This window comes from Theileria equi, chromosome 3, assembly GCF_000342415.1.
Source record: "Theileria equi strain WA chromosome 3, complete sequence".
NCBI classification, from domain to species: domain Eukaryota; phylum Apicomplexa; class Aconoidasida; order Piroplasmida; family Theileriidae; genus Theileria; species Theileria equi.
Window position 1 is genome coordinate 2,133,727 of NC_021367.1, and position 21,943 is coordinate 2,155,669.

A 21,943-nucleotide genomic window follows, 5' to 3' on the forward strand; every position below is an offset into this window, starting at 1 on the left:
TTATCATGTCATTTGCATTTATATCTATCATATATTTTGATATAAATAGCTATATCGCGAGCGATTTCAATAATTAGTATCGCATTAAAGATAGATAGTCTTCAAAAGTACATCTATTCACTGATGTCTAGTTTCAATTCATGGAACTATAACGCAGATAATTCAAAAATAGATCCAAATGTACGCTATTTATCTAATTTAGAATCAAAGATTATAAACGAACACAACGTGCGAAGTGCACATGTAATAAAGAAAGATGAATCGGATGGCATATTAAATAATCCGGAGATGTTTGAACATGATTCACCTAAAAAAAGGTCTAGGGTAAAAAATGACATACCCAGAGAATTGATGGGCCTATGTATTGACATGGATTGGTGCAAGGATATATCCAGAACCGATAGACGTAATTTCGCAAAAACTTTACCTCCAACACATAAGAAAGGATCTGATTATTATTTTCAACAATCATCCATCGAAGATAACAAATCTAGTACAAAGAAAAGAACAGTCGTAAGAAAAACAGAATCTATCAATCAGGCAGAAATAAAAGGTCACAGTAAAAATACGCAAAATAGTTCATTTATAAAAGATGAAAAGTCGTATAAAAAACGAGAATCAGCTCATGATAGATCAAATGTGTCACTAAGGAATAGTTCAGAATCTGAAAACATGCTTTCCAATCTTGAATTTGATATGGATATGGTTCTAAAACCTAAAAGTCACTTTATACTTTATAGACTTGTCAATTGTGAATATAAAGCTAAAAATACGAAAGTTCTGGTGAAAACCAAACAAACACATATAGAAGTATATCCAGGAGTATATTTAGTAAAAGGTATAACTGATTATGGTCTGGTATCCTTTTCAAGGATTAGGAATCTACTTCCAAAGCTAAATTCAAAGTTCGCCAATTCAATCACAGTCACAAACGATTTTTTGCATGATTTTAAGCATAATACAGCAACATATAAAAATGGTCTTGATTATGGTCCTTTATCGTGTTTCATTTTTGAGGATATTGCTTTGTTTGAGGAGGGTTCTAAGGTAGACCTTTGCGTTGTTCTTAAGTCAATAAATGTGGAAAATTACCTATTTGATATAAAAAGGAGTAGGAATCTACCACAAACACAAAACTCACCAAAGGATGTTGCATCACTATCATGCTTATCACCCCTAGGTTTATCATCAGATTTTTACTCAGATAATCATTGGTGTATAGTGTTTTCCAGAATTGATGGAAAAATTAAACCAAATATCAGAAAGATTAATAATAATTCTAATATAAAAACCTATGATGAAACTTGTGTTATTGAGGATAAAGAACTTTCAGCATTAAAACAGATAATATTACGCAATTTATTCTTTCAAAAGTATAAAGATATACCTAAAAATTTTGAATATGATGAGGGAATATTCCTTGAGCTCTGTAGCTACAAAAAATGCTCCATGCTAGATGCTTCGAACTCAGAAATTTCTTGTTTATCTTGCTTCATCGCAATTCAAATCTTTACTGCTGATGGATACTATAAATTGACCTCTTTGTCTTCTAATAAAATGGGTGGTTGCGAAACTTCGGAGGTGATAATTTTTAATGTAGCAGATCCTTTTACGGTATCAAAACATCCTAATAAGACAAACACACCGAATAGGCGAGTAAATGAAAACGATTTATCTGATATAAATGGCAAATATTCCTATGATGGGATAACTGATTTACAGGAAAAATCTCAAATTACAGAAGATGATTTAACATTGGATTCCATACATCGTATAACTAGGAGAATGGTAAAGGAACTACAATCTACAGATTCTGAGAATAAGATTCTTAAAGATGTAAAAAATGACCAAAAAAACGAGTTGACACCGCCAAAAAGAAGTGCACCTTATAAACAAACGGAAGATGAAAAAACAATTAAAATGCAGTCAAAAACGGATGAGAATACCACACTTTCAGATAATAGAAATAAAAGAATCAAAAATACCAATGAAACAACCATAAAACCAAACAATGTTACATTAAAACCATTTGTTTTAGATGTCAATGATTCTAATTCTGGTTTCACATTTGTTGGTTATTTAATTAAGTTTACGCAAGTAGACAAAAATCAAATACCAAATCACGATTCTTACTGGAATTATGCCGTAATTAAATATTGGGATCCAAAATGTAGAGCGTTTTTTGTGCATCTAATTAAGGAAGAATTTTGTACCTCTGACGAAAGCCTTCTAACAAATTTTCTAAGGGATAATTCAGATGATTATTTTTCTGATTCTGTTTGTTGGATAACTTCACAATCTAAATATGTATTGATTTTAAGTAGTGATGTTGTATTTGATAGATCTTTTGCACTTCGGCATTCAAAAAGCACGTATAACACGTCATCAAAGTTACTGGATGAAGAACCGATATGCAAAGTTTGTAACAAAAGAATTATTTACGTTAGGGAGAATTTTAATGCATTCCCTTCTAGATTTTCTTCCAGAGAGTTTGATGTTACTATGACAATAATGGAGTTTATTAAGATCTGTAAACTTAAATTTGACAAACCCAATTACTTTTTTCACAACCCTCTTCATAGTACGATTGCTTCACTACGTGAGTTGGAAAAGTATAATAAGAAAACTATAAAAACATTGTTGGAAAATAACTTAGATATAACATCCCTAATCTTAGGAAGTTTTGAAAGAGATCTTATAAATATTTACGGCCGATCATTGTTATATTTCTGTGTAAAAATAATTTTTTGGATAAGGAAGATCTGTGGTATAAAAAAGTCTGTACAACCTGATACTATGATAAAGGTTGTTCATTGGGGATTAAAGTGTTCTACTTGTAAAGGTTTTTACCATGCAAAATGTCTTCAGTATCAACACTTAAGAAAGCCATCCCCCATTATGACAAACAATAATATTATAAAGCGTTTATCACACCATAAACTTATGTGCAAAATATTTAGAAATCAATCATCTAGTGGAACATATAATACAAATATTACATCCTTACCTGATTTGGTTGGCAACTATAATGATTATGACATAATTTATCACAATGATGGTGGTAGTAATACTAAAACATCTGGGAAGTCTGCTAAATCAAGTGAGAAAGAGTTAAAACATTTATTTTCTGGGCCTTTACCTACGAATCCATCCGGTAAAGAAGACCATATGCTGTTGTTCCCGATTTTTGAAAGAAGTAGTGAATCGGATTCTTGGGTGTGCCATGATTGTTCAATATGTACATATTGTTGTATGCCAATTAATGATAAATCAGCCAAACAGCGGTTTTGTCAGGTGGATAACATTTATGATCCATCATCCAAATCTTCTAGGCAATATCCACAATCTTTTGAGGAAAAATTGGATAGTCTTCAAAGAAATTCACAGGAAGTAAAAGTTAAGGATGTTAAATGTGTTTCTTGTAATCTTTCCGCTCACAGAAACTGTTGCAATCCACCCGTACCAAATCTGCTTTTTATTGAGTCATGGAAATGTGATTGGTGCTCTCAATGTATTTCTTGTGGCTATAGGGATACTAATGGTACAGAGTATCTACATTGGGGTCTGTTTTTTCTTTTATGTCTAAAATGTTGGGAATCTCTAGAAAAAAATAATTTTTGCGGGGTATGCTACAAAGTGTGGACGAATTATGATTCTGTTACACAGAAATGGGTCCAATGTGAAGGCTGTAAGCTATGGATCCACGTAGAATGTGATGATCTTGCTCAAATTATAACTGATTGCCCATCTTCCAGGAGCCAAAACTACCGTTGTAAAGTGTGTAGATCATCTAACAAAATTTATAGATGTATGAAGTTATTGGAACAGGTTTTTTTAGTTGATAAGTTGAATCAGTTTAGATATCCTGTTTCCCCAGGTTGCGTCGTCTATTGGCGCTTAGTGACTAGACCAATGAATCTAATAACGCTTTTGAGTAAACTAGAAAATGGAGAGTATAAGAATATAAATGATTTTATTTTTGACATATTTTTAATTCCATATAATGCCAAAATGGTCAATATGCCAAATACTAAGATTTATAAATTCGCGAACATTTTCGAGAGGAAGTGTAAACAAATTGTGAGTAGCATTATGCAGTTATCTCTAACCGAAATTGATTCAATATTTGAAAGTGAAATACGCAAAGGTGACAACATATTACCTATAGAACCTTATATCTCTGATATTTCTTACGCTGATTCTAATAATGATAATGGGAATAATTGTATAATCGCTTCTGATGGAAACGAAGGAGTTATGAATTTATTTTCAGACGAAAGTGCTTTAAAGAATAAGGAAAGAAATGATACAAACCATGATTTTGTAACAAGTTCCAAAACCGATGAATTTAGTGGTAGCTTTCCAAATCTACATAACAATCATGTATACAAAAGAAAATATGATGATTTTTTCCAATCTGGCTTTGATACATTATTATATAAGATCTTTGGTATATCAAGTTATCAAAAAACCCTGATATTGTCACAAAATTTCCTCCCCAAATCCTTTGTACCATGCGGCCTTAATTATGTTATATCTTCAGTTTTATCTTTGATGGGAAAAATTACCTTTAAAGGTGTTTGTAATATTCATGAAACTTATGATGATTTGATAAAAAATAAAAAATTTATACTTCTCCAAAGTATTGATGATGATAATCCTAAGGAGCTATATTTAGATGATGAATCATTTTTAGATGAAATTTCTAACTATTTTAATGGTACAAAAGATTTGGGAATTCTCTGGAAGGATTTTTGCATTGTATGCGGATCATATTCACAACAACATTACTTGATTTTCTGTGTCATATGCGGTGAAGCAATGCATTATTACTGCGCCGGTTTGCTTTATCCTCCAGTCGTAGTTAAGTATGATAAGTTTAGGTGTTCATCATGTTCTAAGTGTGATTACTGTGATGTAAAGTTTCCATCTAACCACTCATATGATATTGGTAATATTAATAACTTAGAATTTGCTAGTGTCTTAGGATGGATACCAAGATCTATTAGTTGTGCCTTGTACTATACACCTCCGGTTCCGGATGATACGGAAGAAAAAATCAATGATTTTACAAAGTTGTTATTACCCCGAAATACCTTCTCTCCACAAATAAATACTCCAAGTTTTGTCCCAAGAAATTTTGATAAAACAATCAGTACGCCGGCAATAAGTAGTTTTCAAAATTATATAAATATGAATGAAGATCTTATAAGCAAAATAACTACTCCATTCCCAAAACCTTATTTGATTCCACCAAAAAACAATATAGCTCCAGGTAGATTGATTTCTATGGAACAAAATTTCCCTATTCACTCGGTAAAATGTGCTATATGTGGCTTGTCGACTCATTTAAGTTGTTTGAGAAAACTTGTACCGTTTAGAGATATTAAGGAACAGAATCTGTCAGACAACTTAACTCAGATAAATGATAAATCACAAACGTTACTTTTGCATGAAAATTTCATAGCAACTGTTAGCAATAAACACAAAATTACACCTTTCATAAATTACAAAAGTAGAAGTGTATTTAAAAACAAAAGTGCATACGAATTTGGAAGGTCAAAATTACAAATTGGAACTAATGATAGCATAATGCAGACAAATCCTAATGTGCAATTTAATTTAGCCAATAATTTTTCAAATACTTTAAAGGCAAACTTAAATATGAACGATTCTCAAAAGGTTGATGATTCCAATGTAACTTCTTATGGTAAAATTATGAACAAAGTTGTTATTGACAAATCTAATACCTCAAATATTCCTGGAAGGGATACTTACTCGGTTGTCCTTCACTCTGGTTCTTCCCAAGATTCTCCACCTAAACATATTAATGAAGATGTTAATGACACTATACTCTCGACTGAAACAAGTGAAAGCAATTCTATAGGTATAAACGATTCTAAATCTATTGAAGAGCCTCCATACACCAATACAAACAAACCTCTTCCCCCCAGGATATTGAATGTTGCAAAAAAATTGGCCAAATGTGATGAATTATTGAAACGTATCGAATCAGAAGTTTCAAAAAATAGAGTATATTATCCAAACGAATCAAAGAATAATTTCTATTCTAATATCTTAAAGATGGGTAATTCGGAAAGTCATAGGCAATTCGGAAAAGTCAGAGGATTTGATATTTCTAAACTTACTAAAGGAAAGGGAGACAATATCTTAAATGCACACGATGATTCAGAATATTTATTCACTAAATCTTTTCATTTAAATCGTTTAAAAGGGATGCCTACGGACTCCATGAATCCACTTCAAATCCAATCGAACGCAAATATTGACAATGGGATTAATAATGGATGGAAATATGATGGATCGGGTATATTTACCTGTGGAAAAATATGTGGTGATGTTCTTTGCGATTTGAAAAGTAGATTCTTTAATAGTAATCAAATTTTTTTGGCTTTATCGTTGCTCGAGCAATTCGATATCATACAACAAATTTATAATATGGATAATTTATCAGAAAACACAACTAATACTCATTCTATGAAAATCAGAATGAAGTGTAATGAAGGAAATGATGGGGAAAATACAAACATGAACAATGAAAATAATAATTTTATTATTGGAAATTGCCTATTGTGCGGCACTCTTATTCAAAAAGGGGGTATATTATTCAATAAGCATGATCGTCCCGATGGAGAACAGACTATTACTGAGCATATAATTCCTCCATTATTTGTTACAAATTTTATTTTATGTAAGCTTTGTAAATCGTGGAGAAGATACCTAAGGAATATGATTCATAAAATAAAAGGCACAAATCTGCATATTTATAATAGGAATCGGGATATTATTCCTGATGATAAAAGTATAAATTTGTCTAAAATTAATATTAAGGAATCCCAAACTCTAATAGCCCAGAAAAGGTTTCTGGTTGATGACGATTTTATCAGTAGCCATTCAAATATTTTTGATTTGCAACTTGCATTTGCACAAATGGATCAAATGTCTTCAAATACTATGGTAAAGACGATATCATTAATCCGCCATCTTATTTTAACGAGTGAAAATATAATGAGATATATATTTTCTATAAGTTCTTCTATCCTTCCCAAAAATGCTGTAGAAACATCGGTTAAAAGACTTTTGAAGAATTTCATTCATTCTAAGGCGTTTTTTCCTGGAGGAATACAGTCCTCTATTTATCTTTCAATGGCCAATTCGCCATTATCCCCCGTAATATATACCTTCTGGATTCACTCATTATTGAATATACACAATGAAAGGAAAATGCTTAAAATATTTAACCAAGTAAATGAAAATTATTTTGACACACGATTGAAAAGTTTTTATAATACACTGTTTGATATAAATTGGGTTGTAAATAATTGTAGTAAACTTGGACATCCAACAAATACTCAATTGAAAACTTTTAAACATAGAGAAACTGAAAATAACTCAAATTTAGATGGGAAATATACCTCTGAAGTTTATAGTCCACTAAAATATGCTTCTCAGACATCAAATTTTAAACACACTGATTTCAATAGGAATATGACAGAAATGAACTCTAGCGTTAAAAATAATAGAGCCTCTCTAAAACAACGGCGAATAAAGGCATCATATCATATTATGATTAAAAGATTTACCAATCTAATTGCAAGTTCTATTCGTTTTTATTGGACCTATAGGGAATTATTATCCTATAAAATATTTTTTAAACAATTAGATTTTCATACAAATTTTCATAAGGCACTATCTGATGCTAATTTAAACCAAAATTCTATAAAATTACTCTCAAAAAGAATGCAGCAAGTTTTGTATTATATTATAAATGGTGATAATGATGAAATGTATCAAAACAAGAATTCAATTAAATACCCGTACTTTAGAAGGCATTTAGCACATTTGATTTTAAATGGTGAATTGAATTTTTATAAAGACATTCAGCAACGTTTTGATTTATGTTGCTTGACACCTCATGCAAGAATTGGCAAAGGAACGGCATCCCCATCCTTCGTATTAGGGAAAATTGCTTATGAAGCTGAAACTATACTATATTTTCTATCACAATTTAGTAAGTTTTGTAGAAACATACAAGAGATTTCATATAAAAAATTATATTCCCAAGAAAAATACAATCCCTCATTAAACATGTCTAATCCCAAAGATTTGTCAATACAAGTGGAAACTACACTAACTGATCAAGAAAATGGACATAAAATTTTCGAAAATTCAGATAGTTATACAGACAGTAATATTGAAAATTCCAAGAATTGTGCATATTTTAATCTTGATGATTTTAATAGTTTTATGAAGTTAACATATAAAAAAATGGTTAAACGTTTTAATAGAAGCACTATTAGGAAATCTAATCATATAGAATCTTTGATATATAAAAGAGTAGGTGCCTCATTAATAGTAGAAACAGTTAGCGCAAGGGCTGTGACAGGTGATGTAGCACTTTGTGATGAGACCATAGAAAATTTTGGTTGTATTTGCAGTGTTAAAAATCTTTCAGAGAATGAATATGAACAAAATCCTATGCTTAAAGAGTATTTCAGGCAACAATCGGATATACTAGGACATGATACCTGTGACAGATTAAAATTTTTACAAACCCTTTTACCAACAAGGATAATATATTGCAATGCTGATGCATCTATGGAGAAAAAAGTGAGTGAAGATATCATTACACCACATATGGATAACTCTTGTTGTCTTTGCTCTATATCTGAAAGTACTCTTCTGAGAGGCTCCCTGATTCCGTGGCGAAATGGTTATATTCATTCTGAATGTTTGCTTTGGTCAGTAGATAATATCTATCTTCCGAGAACATTCAATGTTGTTTTTGATGATATACTATTTGGATATGAAGACAAATTAAATGTTGAAGTTGATAATTTGGAAAGGTATGCTACATTACTTCAAAATGATGACCAGGAAAAGGGTGAATCGGAAGAAATCCACCATAGAGAACGTGTATACAACCTTAATCTTTTATCTTTGCCAATAATGCCTCCGGTTCAAATACCTGATTTTGTCGTTGAAAGTTGCCTAACAAAGGCATCTGTTACACGATGTCACTGGTGTAAGAATAATGGAGCTAGTGTGATTTGTTCTGGAAAGTCTTGCAATGTATCCTTTCACCTTTCATGTACATTTATTGCAAGTAACAGATTAATTTGTGCAATAGCTCGTAAAGAAAACCTTTTCAAGATCGATTATTCTTCATTTGATCTTTTATTCCCGGCAAAAATTTATTTTACAAAGCGAAAAATATGGTGTACGTCATGTTTTAGAAAGGATATTATCTCTGGATTACGGGGTAATAGGGTAAAGGATTTAATATGTTTGAATCAAAATAATCTTAAAGCATTCTTTTCTTTGGAGGGAATGTCTCCAAACTCCACTTTTGTGATTTTAAAACAAATATTACAGTCTGTTAGAATTATACCAAAGATGGTATCATACAAAAATTTGGATTTTTTCATGGTTTCACGGAGTCAATTATATAATCATGCTAAATCATCTTACATGCATAGTATGTACGGTCACCCACTGGAAATAAAAGGTAGCGGATTTATTGAGTCAATAATAAAGCCTAGAGAAAAATTAGAAGTAGAAAGATATTCTGGTAAACATTCTTTGGATATTAACCACATTTTGGGTACACAGAATAGCGTACCATCACAATATAATTTTGATTCAAAATATTTTCTCTATGGCAAGGTTGATCTTTTCAACTCCCCATTTTCATCAGAAACAATTCCTAGAGAAAAATCCATACGACCTAATGCAGAGAATGCTTCAGATAATCAGTTACAATCAGAAGTCATCAGAATAGGCTCACTAACCATCCTTAACATAGGAGATGCACTTCTGTTTGGTGATAATGGAAGGGTTTATCCTATAGGATTTACCTCCGTAAGGATTTTTTGGAATAAAAAATATTATTCAAATTCTAGATCATCCGAGGAATCTCAGAATTCTACCAATTCCAACCCGTACAGAAACTCATATATTTGCACAATTAGGGCAAGAAATGGCGTTCCATATTTTTCAATAGATTTAATTTTCCCTCCAAATTCTAATATAAAGTCTAGGAGATTGTCGCATGGAACCAATATAAATGCAGTCTATGAAACGTTCGTTAGGTTTATAGGATCTACAAATGTTAAACCAATGGAGCCAGAAACATTCTTTGGGACTAATCTTCACATTGTGCTTCAAAAGCTGAGATTTGATCTTTCAATGGCATTCATGCACAGAGCTAGCAAATTTAGTAAGATTGCATCATTCGAAAAGTCTGTCCTAGGGAATGGGAATGCGAGTATAACAAAGGGTAATATTTGTTTGGGGGAACACTATACGAACTTTCCATTTAAAATACGTAGAAAAAATATGAATGAACTAATTAGTACAACTCTAGATTTTAAAGATTCAGAACCATGTGAAGTAGATTGTGACTCCAGAACGAATAGAACCAGATCCAGAAAACAGTATGACATGAGTAATAACGCCATGCAATATAGATACTTAATTTCCTTACCTCCAGAAAAAAGACTGGATGTAAAACCATCGGCGATACACGGTCTTGGTTTATTCACCACAGAAGACATTACTGCTGGTGAACCAGTTGTTGAATATGTAGGAGAATTAATCAGAGACATTATCAGTGACAAGAGAGAAGAAATATATTCAGAAAGTCAAGGTGGGGATGGTTCGTGCTATATGTTCAGGTTAGATGATGAGCTTATTGTTGATGCAACAAGAAAGGGAAATATGTCTAGATTCATAAACCACAGTTGCGATCCGAACTGCCTATGTCGTATAATAACGTGTGAATATGGACTAAAACACATCGTTGTTTTTGCAAAATCCGACTTAAAGGCTGGTGATGAAGTGACATATGATTACCAATTTGGAGTAGAATCCGAAACCAGAAAGTTACAATGTTTGTGTGGCGCTCCTAATTGTCTAGGAAGAATGAACTAAATACCATATAAATTTTAAACCCATACTTTCATACATCTTGTTTAAACGCTGAATGAATGCATACTATTCCATTGGTCAAATTTCGATATGAAACGTAAACAAATCCCGAGTTGGTTAGCATATCCGCCAGTTCATGTTGCTTAGGGAAGTTTCTTATTGAATCAACAAGATAATCGTATGCACCTTGATCGTTAGCAACATATTTACCCAATAGAGGTATGACACAGTTGGAATATGATTTGTATAAGCTAGAGAAAAAATTATTCTCACAATGACTAAATTCCAAAATAACCAGCCTACCACCGGGTTTTAATACACGATAACATTCTCTTAATCCCATTTTTCTATCAGTAAAATTACGAACTCCAAACGCAACTGTGATAACGTCAAAAGAATTATCATCGAAAGGCATCTGTTCAGCCTCTCCAATAGTCCAAAATATAGAATCTATAAAATAAACATAGTAAATATGTATTCTCACCACTTGTATTACTTTCCGAGGCTTTGTTTTTTCCAATTGATACCATTTCTTCCGAGGGATCGAGTACAAAAATTTGTGGAGTTATTTTAGGACCATTATGTATGATAAAACCACGCGAATCAGTCATTTTCAACTCCTTAAAGTGTTTAAGCAATGCAAATGTAATATCCCCGGTTCCACCGGCCAAATCCAATATTTTTACAGGTACATCAGCTATAAATGCATGTTAAACGGGAAAAATCACGCACCTGAATCATTTTCATTGGCAAAAGTGCGTTTTGAAAGATGTCTTATCATATTTTGAACTCCTAGCATAACTTCTTTCACGAAAACTGCCTTCCAGATACGATGAATCCCTAAACTCATTAAATCATTCATCAAGTCATAATTTGAAGCTACATTTGAGAAAACAGATCTAACAAAAGATGATGTGTAAGAATTTGTGGAATTATTGCGATAAATAATCTCGAATGGCCTGGATCTCATAGAAAAAAGATATGGAAGGAGCCTAGGTCCTGTATCTGAGATATGTCTAAAAATCATTATACCAAAAATAGGTAAAATATAATTTTATAAATGAAATAAGAGTAAAGGATGTTTAGTGGCTACCACAACGAATGCGTGAATTGTGATGATTATACTTCATAATTGTCCAACTGTGGACAACATAAGTTAATAAAATTTCCATCTGCTGCTTTTGATAGAAAATCAACCTAAATATTCTTATGTTGTGAACAATTAATAACCTTTTTCCACCCTATTCCTCCTTTAGTTTGTATGGATTTGATATTATCATCACCGGTGTAATGCGGATCCGAAATTAGATAGGCAAAATCAGCTGTGAATAGATATTAGGAGTGTCTTTGGCATACCTGGTTCCGGTCCCATACATAGGCCCAAAATTACGTAGGCATATGAGCCAGCACCTACGATTATTGGAGTTCCCTCTTTCGTGAAATGATCCGACATTAGGCCATTAAAGTTTCTCAGATCAGATGCCCGCGGAACATGCAGTGTTTTGCAATTGTAATTAAGATACCAGTTTATAAAATAACCAGATTCAACCGTTCCGATCCATTTCGAACTGCCAATTACAATGTCCTTATGAGATATATCGTTTTCCTGTAAGACCTTCTGAATCAATTGGTGATTTGGAACTTTCTTTATAGTATAACCCTGTAGTAGGTACCAGCTGCACACCAATTGTATAGATCGATAACAACATCCCCAACCAACATCATTTACATTACACTGAGTAAATAAATATTAAAAACAACAAAAAACCTGAGTATAGTGATAATACTGATAATCTCCATCTGTGATATAGAGTCTTGATGTTTTTGAGCTCATCCATGGAGGGAATTGGTGGTAATGTTTATGAGGCTAAAGAATAATATACATTGTGAATTCAATATACCGATATCAAAATCCTTTTATCAACAAAGTTAGAAGGATTTAAGAATAATTTAAGCTTAAGCGATTGATTAGATGTATCGAAAAGATTATTTACAAAGAGGTCATTATTTGACATTAAATTGAACAGTGGGAGAATATAACCTCCAAATGGAAGTTTAACATACCCTTTAGCACTACCCCCGATCACTATAGATTTAAATACAAAACTCACATTCAAATCAAATGGTTCATCTATATCAGCCTCTTCTAAACATGGCATCAGATCAATTTTTCCACACGTATCAAATTTGATATTTACGTCTGTATCCGAAAAATTGCATTTTTTAATAAAATCAAAACTTTCCAACTTATCTTCGTCCTTTTTAGCAGTTGTAGTTTGGTCATTCTTGCTGGAAGAGGTAGCTTGCTTTTGTTTTGAGTTTGATTGTTTTTTAATTTTCCCCTTTGGACCAGAGTGTTTTTTCTGAAGTGTCGCAGGTGGTTTGATTTCTTTGTCTTCAATTAGATTGCTATTAACAATATCTTGTTTAGATTTAGAAATGTAACAATAGATATTTTGTGGGTTTTTTTCGAAAATAGTACAAAGTTTTGAAAAGTGGATCTGTAGTGAAGTTATAATGGACCTCAAACATTCAATAGAGTTCATATCATATGCAAGCAACAAATCTACTGGAACTATTGATTGAAGCAAAATTTTTAAATAAAAATCAGATTTTTCATTGACACTATCGAGAATTGCAACGTGCTTAAGATTTTTATCAAAACAAAAATCATAACCGCCAGAGTTAACTGCGGATTTACATTCGGAAACAATTATTTTTAGCGCATTTTCATTATCTTGGGGATGGATATATGAAGAAATCCTTGTAATCAATGTTGTTAAAATAGAATCGCTAATCTCTTTAGGCAAATCTACAATTTTTTTCAATCCTGTAATATTAGAATCGAATGAAATTCTGTTTACTAGGTTTGTACAAAGGGAGTAAGTAACATTGACCAAACATAAATTTCGCCTTTTAACTTCTAATAAATCATCTTCAATCCATATTATGTTACTGTTGGCTATATGTTCCGAAGTATATGAAATGGAATTGTTTTGAACCTTCCAAACTGAAAGTGCTTCATTCAGAGAGTCCATATCACAAGTTTTTTGTAAAGTTAAGACGTAAAATGTCTCAGAAATTTTTTCCTTTAAACCTATACTGTTTACATTCGGATCTGATTTGTGATTCAGAACAAGGAAACCGACAAAAGAGAGATAACAAGGAACGGAAATGTCCAAATCAACACCTGAATAAAAATCATAAATGTTTACCTATATTAGGCAAACCTGCCGAAATTGTCGAAGAATTTACTCTATATGAGCAAATCCATGGTGAATCGGTAGATTCATCTCTGAATTTGTAGAGAAGGATAGTTTTTTTAGAATTTTCTGATTCGGAAGATGATAGTAAAACATTTTTGAATATGTCTAGACTAAGCAGTATACTCATCTTTATAAAAAACTATCATGTCATGGACAAGGGTAACGTGCTCAATATATTACCACATAAGGCATCTAAAAACATGTCTATAAATTTAAATTTCATGGGAACAAAACGTGTATAATTTGTTTAAGAGTTATTTTATAAGTGTATTGTATAGAAATTAAAAAATGTGAGATCGCAATGTCCAAACATTGGACTAAACCTTATAATATATGGCTGAGATGCATCAGGGGATCAGAAAACTGTCTATTATATGAACTTCAATCATTTGGAATCAGCAATAATCTGTTAATCAAAGACCGTGGAGGGATAACATTCTTGAATGGAACTATACATCAGCTATACTTCTTGTCGTATTTTTCCAGGTATCTTCCATTATTTATTAATATGCACCGATTAGGATTTCTACCGGAATCTTCATTGAAGCTGCAAAATTTCAAATTGTAGACAAAGATAGTTTTCGTAAAGGATGTAACGACGTCAACTGGCTTGAATTCATTAACACAAATAATACATACTCTATAAATTGTAAGGTTTCAGGTAGCAACCAGTTTATAAATTCTAGGAAATACGGGTCTCAGCTAATTAAAGATTGTATTAACGACTATTTTAGAGATTGCCTAAATAAACTCCCTCCGAAATTGGATTTAAAGAAACCAGAAATCAAATTTGAACTACATATAAGTGATTCTTTTGGTGCAAAACTATTTGTAGACGCAGTTGGTACATCTTTATCAGCAAGATCATACCGATATAAAACAAAAATATCTGATATAGATCCTACTCTGGTCTGCTCACTTCTTTTTGATGTAGGCTATTTCTCATTCTCTGAAACACCTTTTCTCATCGAAGAATATTCTAAGATATGCACCACATACTATAATACACTATCTGAAGACATTGCATCTTTACTAGATAATCGCAGTTTTCAACCACCCGATTCTAAACACGAAAACAAAACTATAGTTGACTTATTTTCCGGATCTGGAACGTTTTTGATAGAATCAGCATTATATTTTGCAAAAATTCCTCCAGGGTCGCACATAAAATCATTTTCATTCCAAAGGTTTCCAATTTTTGATGAAATGGCCTTTTGTCTACTCAAAGAGTATTCAACATATAAAAAAATTAAACAAGGCTCCCCAGAATGGGAAATACTAAAAGGTAACTTCATTGGAATAGAGAAAGATTGGGAAAAGTTGGAGAATTTATTGCATTCAGCTAAAAATGCTGGAATAATAGAACTTCTAACTTTGAATCAGGCTAATTATTTGAAGGATGGTCTAGCAGATTGTATTTCCAATAAATTCATCCCAAAAAAGTGGGAATATATGATTCTACAACTTCCAAAAATGTTTGATATTGAAGCTTTAAAATCTAAAACATTAAACCAACAAGTTCCGAATATGGTGGCGTTAAACCCCGATGGAAATGTTACCTTGAGACAGGGCATGAAACCAGCTAATAAAAACAATACATCTCCAGAAAGATATTATAAACTTCTGAAAAATTTGTCAAAAATTAAAAACAAATTCTTTGCATCAACAGTCAAAATGGTTTTAGTGATGCCTTCAGTAATGAATAGGTCTGTAGTGGAAGATGCACTAGGAAACAAGTTATACGGGGGAAAAAAAATATTCAATAGAGGTGTTGATAGTGTTTCGTACTATACAAAGTAAAGAAGTAAATTTGAATATTAGTGTATTTTTGATAATTTTACGACGTTATCCCTAGCTATACGTTATACAATCTATTTTATTGAAGATCAAATAACGTCAAATTATTTACTGCGATAATTGCTTATAATTTAATTTTTTGATGATACCAGATGCCGTAGTGCAAACTAAGTTATCTGCATTTATCCAAGAACAACGTGTTCCCCTGTCGTGCTCACTATCAAGCTCGAATTGCGTCTATAACTAATGTAAGAAGGATTCTTATACGTACCATTTGTAGTGGAAATTTAGGTGACCGTATATCAATCAAGAAGGCACATCCGTCAAGGCCAAATGAGGCAATAATATTCCTCTTAACAGGGTTCCACGAGATGGATCCAACCAATTTGTTGTGTATATTGCTGGAGCAAACACTTGAAACCTTTGGATCAACAAAATTAGATGCTTCTGTATAAAAATCCACTGTGTCCTTGCAACGTATATCTAAAATAGTAATACCACCTTCATTGTGACCGGTGGATATCTGTGGACCATGAGGGGAAATAGAAAAACACGATATTGGCTGTATAAATAATGTGATTTTTGGAATAGATAAGAACCTTCCCAGTGTTATATTGTGATAAACAAGATTTTCCGTTCAAATCCCAAATTAGAAGTGTGCCATCCTGGGACGATGATACAAATATATTTTCTTGCAGCGGTAAAAAATCTAGGCCCTAATAAATACTTTAAATTGTTTATGAACGTACTGTGATGGGTTGTCTGTGACTCTCAAGGTTATGAAGTAAAGGTAATGTGTACACTTCATTCAATACCCTATATCCCATCAGATTTTAAGTATAATCAAACCTTTTTCCGGTTTTATGAATACTTTGATTATCTCCTGTGTTCGTTAACAGTTTAGGCTATCATGTCAGTATCTATCAGGTATTTTAACATACATTTTCGTAAACAGAAATAGTATTGTTATATCCTCCAGCCAATAAAACATAACCGTTCTTATCCGTAGTTAGCGATGTTATGGTATCATATTCCCTATAGATTCTCATAATTATGGTAGAAAAGTATATACTTTCCGCTGGCAGCAACCAGAGAATATTCTGGATGTTCTTCACTTATATCAACTTTGTAAACTTCAATTAAACCAGTTATACTAGCACATATCAACTCAAAATGTGAACCAAAATTTCTAAATAGTAGTTTTGTGCACTACAACTAACAAACCTATTGTACATGTGAATGGAACTTGCCGATTTACTTTGGTTAAAAAAATTTATGGACTTCACCATATCATCTACCTTATATATTGAAATATGTCCATCATAACAACATGTAGAAAGTATCTCTAAAATCAGATGTGAAGGATTGGTGAAGTACTTACTATTATTATAAGATATATCGGATATCCATTCGTTTAGTGAGTCTATTTCCGTTTCCAGCGGTTCTGTGATTGCCAAAATGTAAACAAGCTTTATTGTAGTCTCAGATTTTATATTGTACTGCTCTAGCTTTCTACAAGGGATGTTTCAAGAATCAAATAACAAACTCTGAGATGGTACAACGCAGTGGTTCCTCTTTGAACAAGATATCAAATGCTACCGGTTCATCAAATATTAAAAGGTCGTTAATCATCTAAAAATATTTGATTTTTTTGTACAAAACCGTAGAAGATTTTAGCTATACCTTTGATAATCCAAACCTATCGATATTGGTAGGAATAATGAGAGAGTTATCCTCTATCTGAAACTGTTCACCGGCTCCATTCACGAATTCGGCGTGTATTTCCTCCACCATTGTTACCAGGAGTATATATTATGGTTTTCGATGTGTATGGGGATTTGATAGGAAGAACATGGGTTAAAACGCAACTTCAGAGCCATTAACTCGTACGTAAGTATAGTTTTATTCAATTTTTAGTCATGTTATATGTGTTCCTTGACAGTTTTTCATAATTTGGCTCCACGCTGGTATTACATGTTTTATGTCTGAAGTCATCCTTGTAATAGATAATACAACAGATTCTACTCATCTTACACATATTTTATCTATTCTGTAAAGTCATATACATTTATTCTCTTAATAAAGCTTACGCAGATCCGAATCAAACACTAATTCTGAACACATAATGTAGCTTACTTATAAAAATGGTAAACAACAAACAACCTAATGAGCCATTCAAGCTCCTTTCATTAGACGCTGTACCAAAGGAATTTATTCCTGACATAACTGCGATAGATACATCGGTTACCTATGGGAACATTTTCTCAAAAAGTGTTGACGATAGTGTTGATGATGAAAAATCTCTCGACCTAAGCGATTTGGATGATTATGAGAAGAAAGAAACAGACAAAAGGTTGATTTGGCCACTCATCTGTTGGATTTGTAGGAATCCTATAACCAAATTATACACATATATCCTCTGCTCAGGGGTTTGTAAAAGATCATACCATATAAAATGTCATGATTTTATGAAAACCCACTTTAATCATATTCTTTATCAGATGGTAGAAGACAATGGAATGAGTGAATTGTCATCAAACAAAACCCAAGCTACAACTTCGAAAGATATGGCACAAGGCAAAGAAAATATCATTAACCCAGTTGATATTGACTTTAGTCCCAAGGATTCTAGCGAACTCTATAAACAATACATAGGTGATTTACAAAATGGCGATCGGGATAAATCTATACTACAGAATGAACATACTCCGTCACAAACATGTTTTTTTTGTAAAATATCACATGTTGGATGTAATGGATGTAGACAATTTTTTCCTATGAAAGATGCTGTAAAATGTGCAATCACAGAATGTTCAACGTTTTATTGTTTTCCGTCGTGCATTTCTAAAACCAGAAAAATCACTCCGGACAAAAGGGTAATAGAGTTGCATATGAAAGTTTATGGCAATTTAGATAATCTTACGGATTCCAATGGGAAGCCCCTTTATATATGTCATTCACATACATGCTGGAGTTGTTACGACTGTGATCGATATTCTTATTATTGGGAAAATTTGTGGAGATCTGAATTAACTAAGGATGAAAGATTGACAGAAGCTTGGAATGATCTAAAAACTACGTGCCGAGGTAAAGTTGAATCATCATATTTTTTAAAGGGACGAAAGATAACAAAACCTCAAAGATATCCAGACATAAAGAGCTACCGATCTTTTTTTCAAACTAAACATAATACGTTGGTGGACTATAACCCACAAAATCCAGAGAATATCTATGCATCATCTGATGACCAAGAACATTTTCAAAAGGGCCCATCAAATACCCTTTTGAAGTGTGTTAGATGTGATAGGACATGGTGCATTCAATGCTCTCACCCGGATGTACAGATTATACCAAACTCTGGAAAACAAATTATCTGTCATGACTGTATACACATACAGGTGGTATGCACCCTGGCTCACAGTTCTAAAGAAACTAATAGTCGTGTTGATATTTTGAATAAAGAATGTTCAATGCCTACACTTAGGATAACTTCCAGCCATCCCCACGAAATATTTACACAAGTTAAAAATTTTATAACTGAACAAGCTGTGTATGAGGAAAAATTATCCCTAGAACCGGTTTTCATAACAAAACCGCCCTTTGATGGCGTAGATGATGACTATCTTTTGAATATGCAGAAAAAAACGCCGTTAAAATCAAAATCAAAAAATAACAGAAAAAAGCACAATTCTAAATCAGCGTTGGGAAAATACCAAAAGGAAAGTACTAATATTGGAAAACAAGACAGATCTCTAAAAAAAGGGTTCCAAAATATTAAATCAAAAGAATGGAATAACATAATAAAAGGCTGCGATGAAGCTATTGTTGCTAAAGTACATGACGAATTTAAATATATTACAACTAATTTAATAACGGCAGAAACACGTAAGCTTATTTCTATACCAGATTCTAACACCCGATGCACCTGTGAAATCTCCTGTGGTCCAGATTGCTCAAACATACTTAAAAATGTTGAATGTACACCAAAGAACTGCTCTTTCCATGAAAAAAATTGCGGAAATCGTAGATTTACGAATATTTCTGCTCCAAAATTGAAGTTAGGATTTGTTGAGGGAAAAGGAATTGGTGCCTTCGCTACCGAAGATATTGAAATAGATGAATTGGTATGTGAATATGTTGGTGAAGTGATTACACATAGTGACTTCCAGAGATCATTAAGTAGCTGGAGCTTTGCTGAAATTGACGATAATAACCAATGTCATTGGTACATTATGAAAATACATAAGGATATTTATATTGATTCTACGCACCTCGGAAATGTAGCTCGTTTCATAAATCATTCATGCGATCCTAACTGTTCCAGCATTCCAATAAATGTACGTGGAATCTACAGAATGGGAGTTTTTGCCCAGAGAAAGATTATTAAGGGTGAAGAGGTTACGTACAACTATGGGTTTACCTCAAAGGGTGTTGGGGGTGGATTTCAATGTCGATGTAATGCTAAGAATTGTCGTGGTATTATAGGAATACAGATTACACATTCTCCAGAATCTCTTATGAACATTGAATCTACAAAACATTCCGGTGCAGAAATCGATGTTTTATCCCAACTGACAAGTGATATGGCATCATTAAGTATGGCTAACAAACTTCATTGTTTAAGACAACAACCCTCACCAATTGATGTATTGAATGGAATTTGGACTTGTGGTGATTTATATCGATACGATAAACTAATTTCTAGACAGAACACTGCAAAAGGGACGAAAGATCTAGTTTATAAATCACCTAACGGTACAAATGTCTCATTTAATCCTCTTTCCAGCTTTTTGGCCGATAATATTCATGTATCAGAGGCTCAATTCAATTATGTAAAATTTTTGATGCTAAATGGACTGTCACTTATGGATTATGAGTTGGCGAATACTAAGCAATTTGCCACTAATATTCCATGGGCTATTGTGGCTTTAGGTAATGATACTTCCTACAAGGTTTGTAATTTTAAAAATAATTAATAACATTTAGGCCATGGAATGTAGTACTACTTTTGTTGAGTTTTGCTCTCTTGCAAAAAGATTTATTCAAAACACGGTGTGTTTACCATGGTGTTTAATACCTTTTCAGGCAATTGTTATGGCGAAACAAAAATCTGGTGATGAAGCATCAGAAAATATACAAAATTTAATGGATCTTACATGGGGAGCTACAGAGGTAATTCTTTCACTCTCCTAAAAAAAAATAATTAGGCGTGTTTTGCTTGCGGAGGATATGGTGATTGTAAATCTTGTGATTTTTGTGGAGACGTTCTTCACGACGACAACAATTGTGGCGAATTCTATGTAAATAGAATTGGAAATAATCTGTGTTCATGTTGTCAAAATAGTGACCACAGGTGAGTATCTTTTAATAACACTATATGACACAGATATAAATGGTTATTATCAAAATATATGGAACGAGAAAGGTGTGCTATGGAACTATGGGCTTTGCGTACCCAAAAGTATATTGATAGACACTATTCCGTATTCGATAAAGTTATATCATCCGATGGGAATATTGACATAAAACCTAGTACTACAAATTCTCGCAATAATAACCAATCTGGCCAGATATATATAAATCCAGACAGGTTATTTTGTAGTATAGAAGATTACAAACTCTTCAACGATAGTCCTAATCAGTTTTCGGAACGACGACGTAGCGAAAAACTCTACTGCATAGATTCTGTTTCAAATTTTGAATGCTTTTGGTAGGTTTAATTTTAATAACATATAACTCAATATATTTATCTTCTTAACATTATTATTATTGCATAATGACTATCCCAAAGAAAACGTTTACCCTCTGCGCACACCCGTGAGGAACGCTGAAATCAGAATCCATTTATCTCTGTATGCACACGTCATTTTATTGTCTAGTTTAGTTTATCACGATAATGATGTAGAATAATTTTGTATCGCAGGGACATT

General features: G+C 32.6%; 6 protein-coding genes across 6 annotated transcripts, besides 2 other annotated features; 3 read left to right on the plus strand and 3 right to left on the minus strand.

Annotated features, from left to right (window-relative positions):
* Positions 1-123: 123 nt before the first annotated feature.
* BEWA_010670 (hypothetical protein) lies at positions 124-10,953 on the plus strand (the record flags this gene model as incomplete). The annotated part of the gene is made up of 1 exon (XM_004831259.1): positions 124-10,953. One exon carries the CDS (start codon positions 124-126, stop codon positions 10,951-10,953), a length of 10,830 nt encoding a protein of 3,609 aa, XP_004831316.1.
* Positions 4,612-4,632: a sequence feature (AT_rich).
* BEWA_010680 (methyltransferase, putative) lies at positions 10,249-12,037 on the minus strand. Its single transcript, XM_004831260.1, has 3 exons — positions 11,683-12,037; positions 11,435-11,647; positions 10,249-11,400 (listed from the first exon to the last, which is right to left on the minus strand). The coding sequence occupies exons 1-3, from the start codon at positions 11,975-11,977 to the stop codon at positions 10,982-10,984; spliced, it is 927 nt and encodes a 308-aa protein (XP_004831317.1). The 5' UTR covers positions 11,978-12,037; the 3' UTR covers positions 10,249-10,981.
* Positions 12,038-12,069: 32 nt separating this feature from the next.
* On the minus strand, positions 12,070-14,343 carry BEWA_010690 (protein of unknown function DUF1671 domain-containing protein; the record flags this gene model as incomplete). Its single annotated transcript, XM_004831261.1, has 6 exons — positions 12,070-12,147; positions 12,181-12,272; positions 12,307-12,685; positions 12,719-12,817; positions 12,852-14,140; positions 14,181-14,343. The coding sequence occupies 6 exons, from the start codon at positions 14,341-14,343 to the stop codon at positions 12,070-12,072; spliced, it is 2,100 nt and encodes a 699-aa protein (XP_004831318.1).
* A 174-nt stretch (positions 14,344-14,517) lies between these two features.
* BEWA_010700 (hypothetical protein) lies at positions 14,518-16,016 on the plus strand (the record flags this gene model as incomplete). The annotated part of the gene is made up of 2 exons (XM_004831262.1): positions 14,518-14,702; positions 14,738-16,016. The coding sequence occupies 2 exons, from the start codon at positions 14,518-14,520 to the stop codon at positions 16,014-16,016; spliced, it is 1,464 nt and encodes a 487-aa protein (XP_004831319.1).
* A 50-nt stretch (positions 16,017-16,066) lies between these two features.
* On the minus strand, positions 16,067-17,829 carry BEWA_010710 (WD domain, G-beta repeat domain-containing protein). Its single transcript, XM_004831263.1, has 12 exons — positions 17,697-17,829; positions 17,560-17,645; positions 17,395-17,525; positions 17,238-17,358; positions 17,086-17,202; positions 16,955-17,048; positions 16,863-16,918; positions 16,763-16,829; positions 16,613-16,729; positions 16,285-16,575; positions 16,163-16,250; positions 16,067-16,124 (listed from the first exon to the last, which is right to left on the minus strand). The coding sequence occupies exons 1-12, from the start codon at positions 17,805-17,807 to the stop codon at positions 16,093-16,095; spliced, it is 1,311 nt and encodes a 436-aa protein (XP_004831320.1). The 5' UTR covers positions 17,808-17,829; the 3' UTR covers positions 16,067-16,092.
* A 328-nt stretch (positions 17,830-18,157) lies between these two features.
* Positions 18,158-21,923, plus strand: BEWA_010720 (hypothetical protein; the record flags this gene model as incomplete). Its single annotated transcript, XM_004831264.1, has 6 exons — positions 18,158-20,965; positions 21,000-21,065; positions 21,099-21,185; positions 21,221-21,366; positions 21,400-21,723; positions 21,893-21,923. The coding sequence occupies 6 exons, from the start codon at positions 18,158-18,160 to the stop codon at positions 21,921-21,923; spliced, it is 3,462 nt and encodes a 1,153-aa protein (XP_004831321.1).
* Positions 20,971-20,992: a sequence feature (AT_rich).
* Positions 21,924-21,943: the final 20 nt, after the last annotated feature.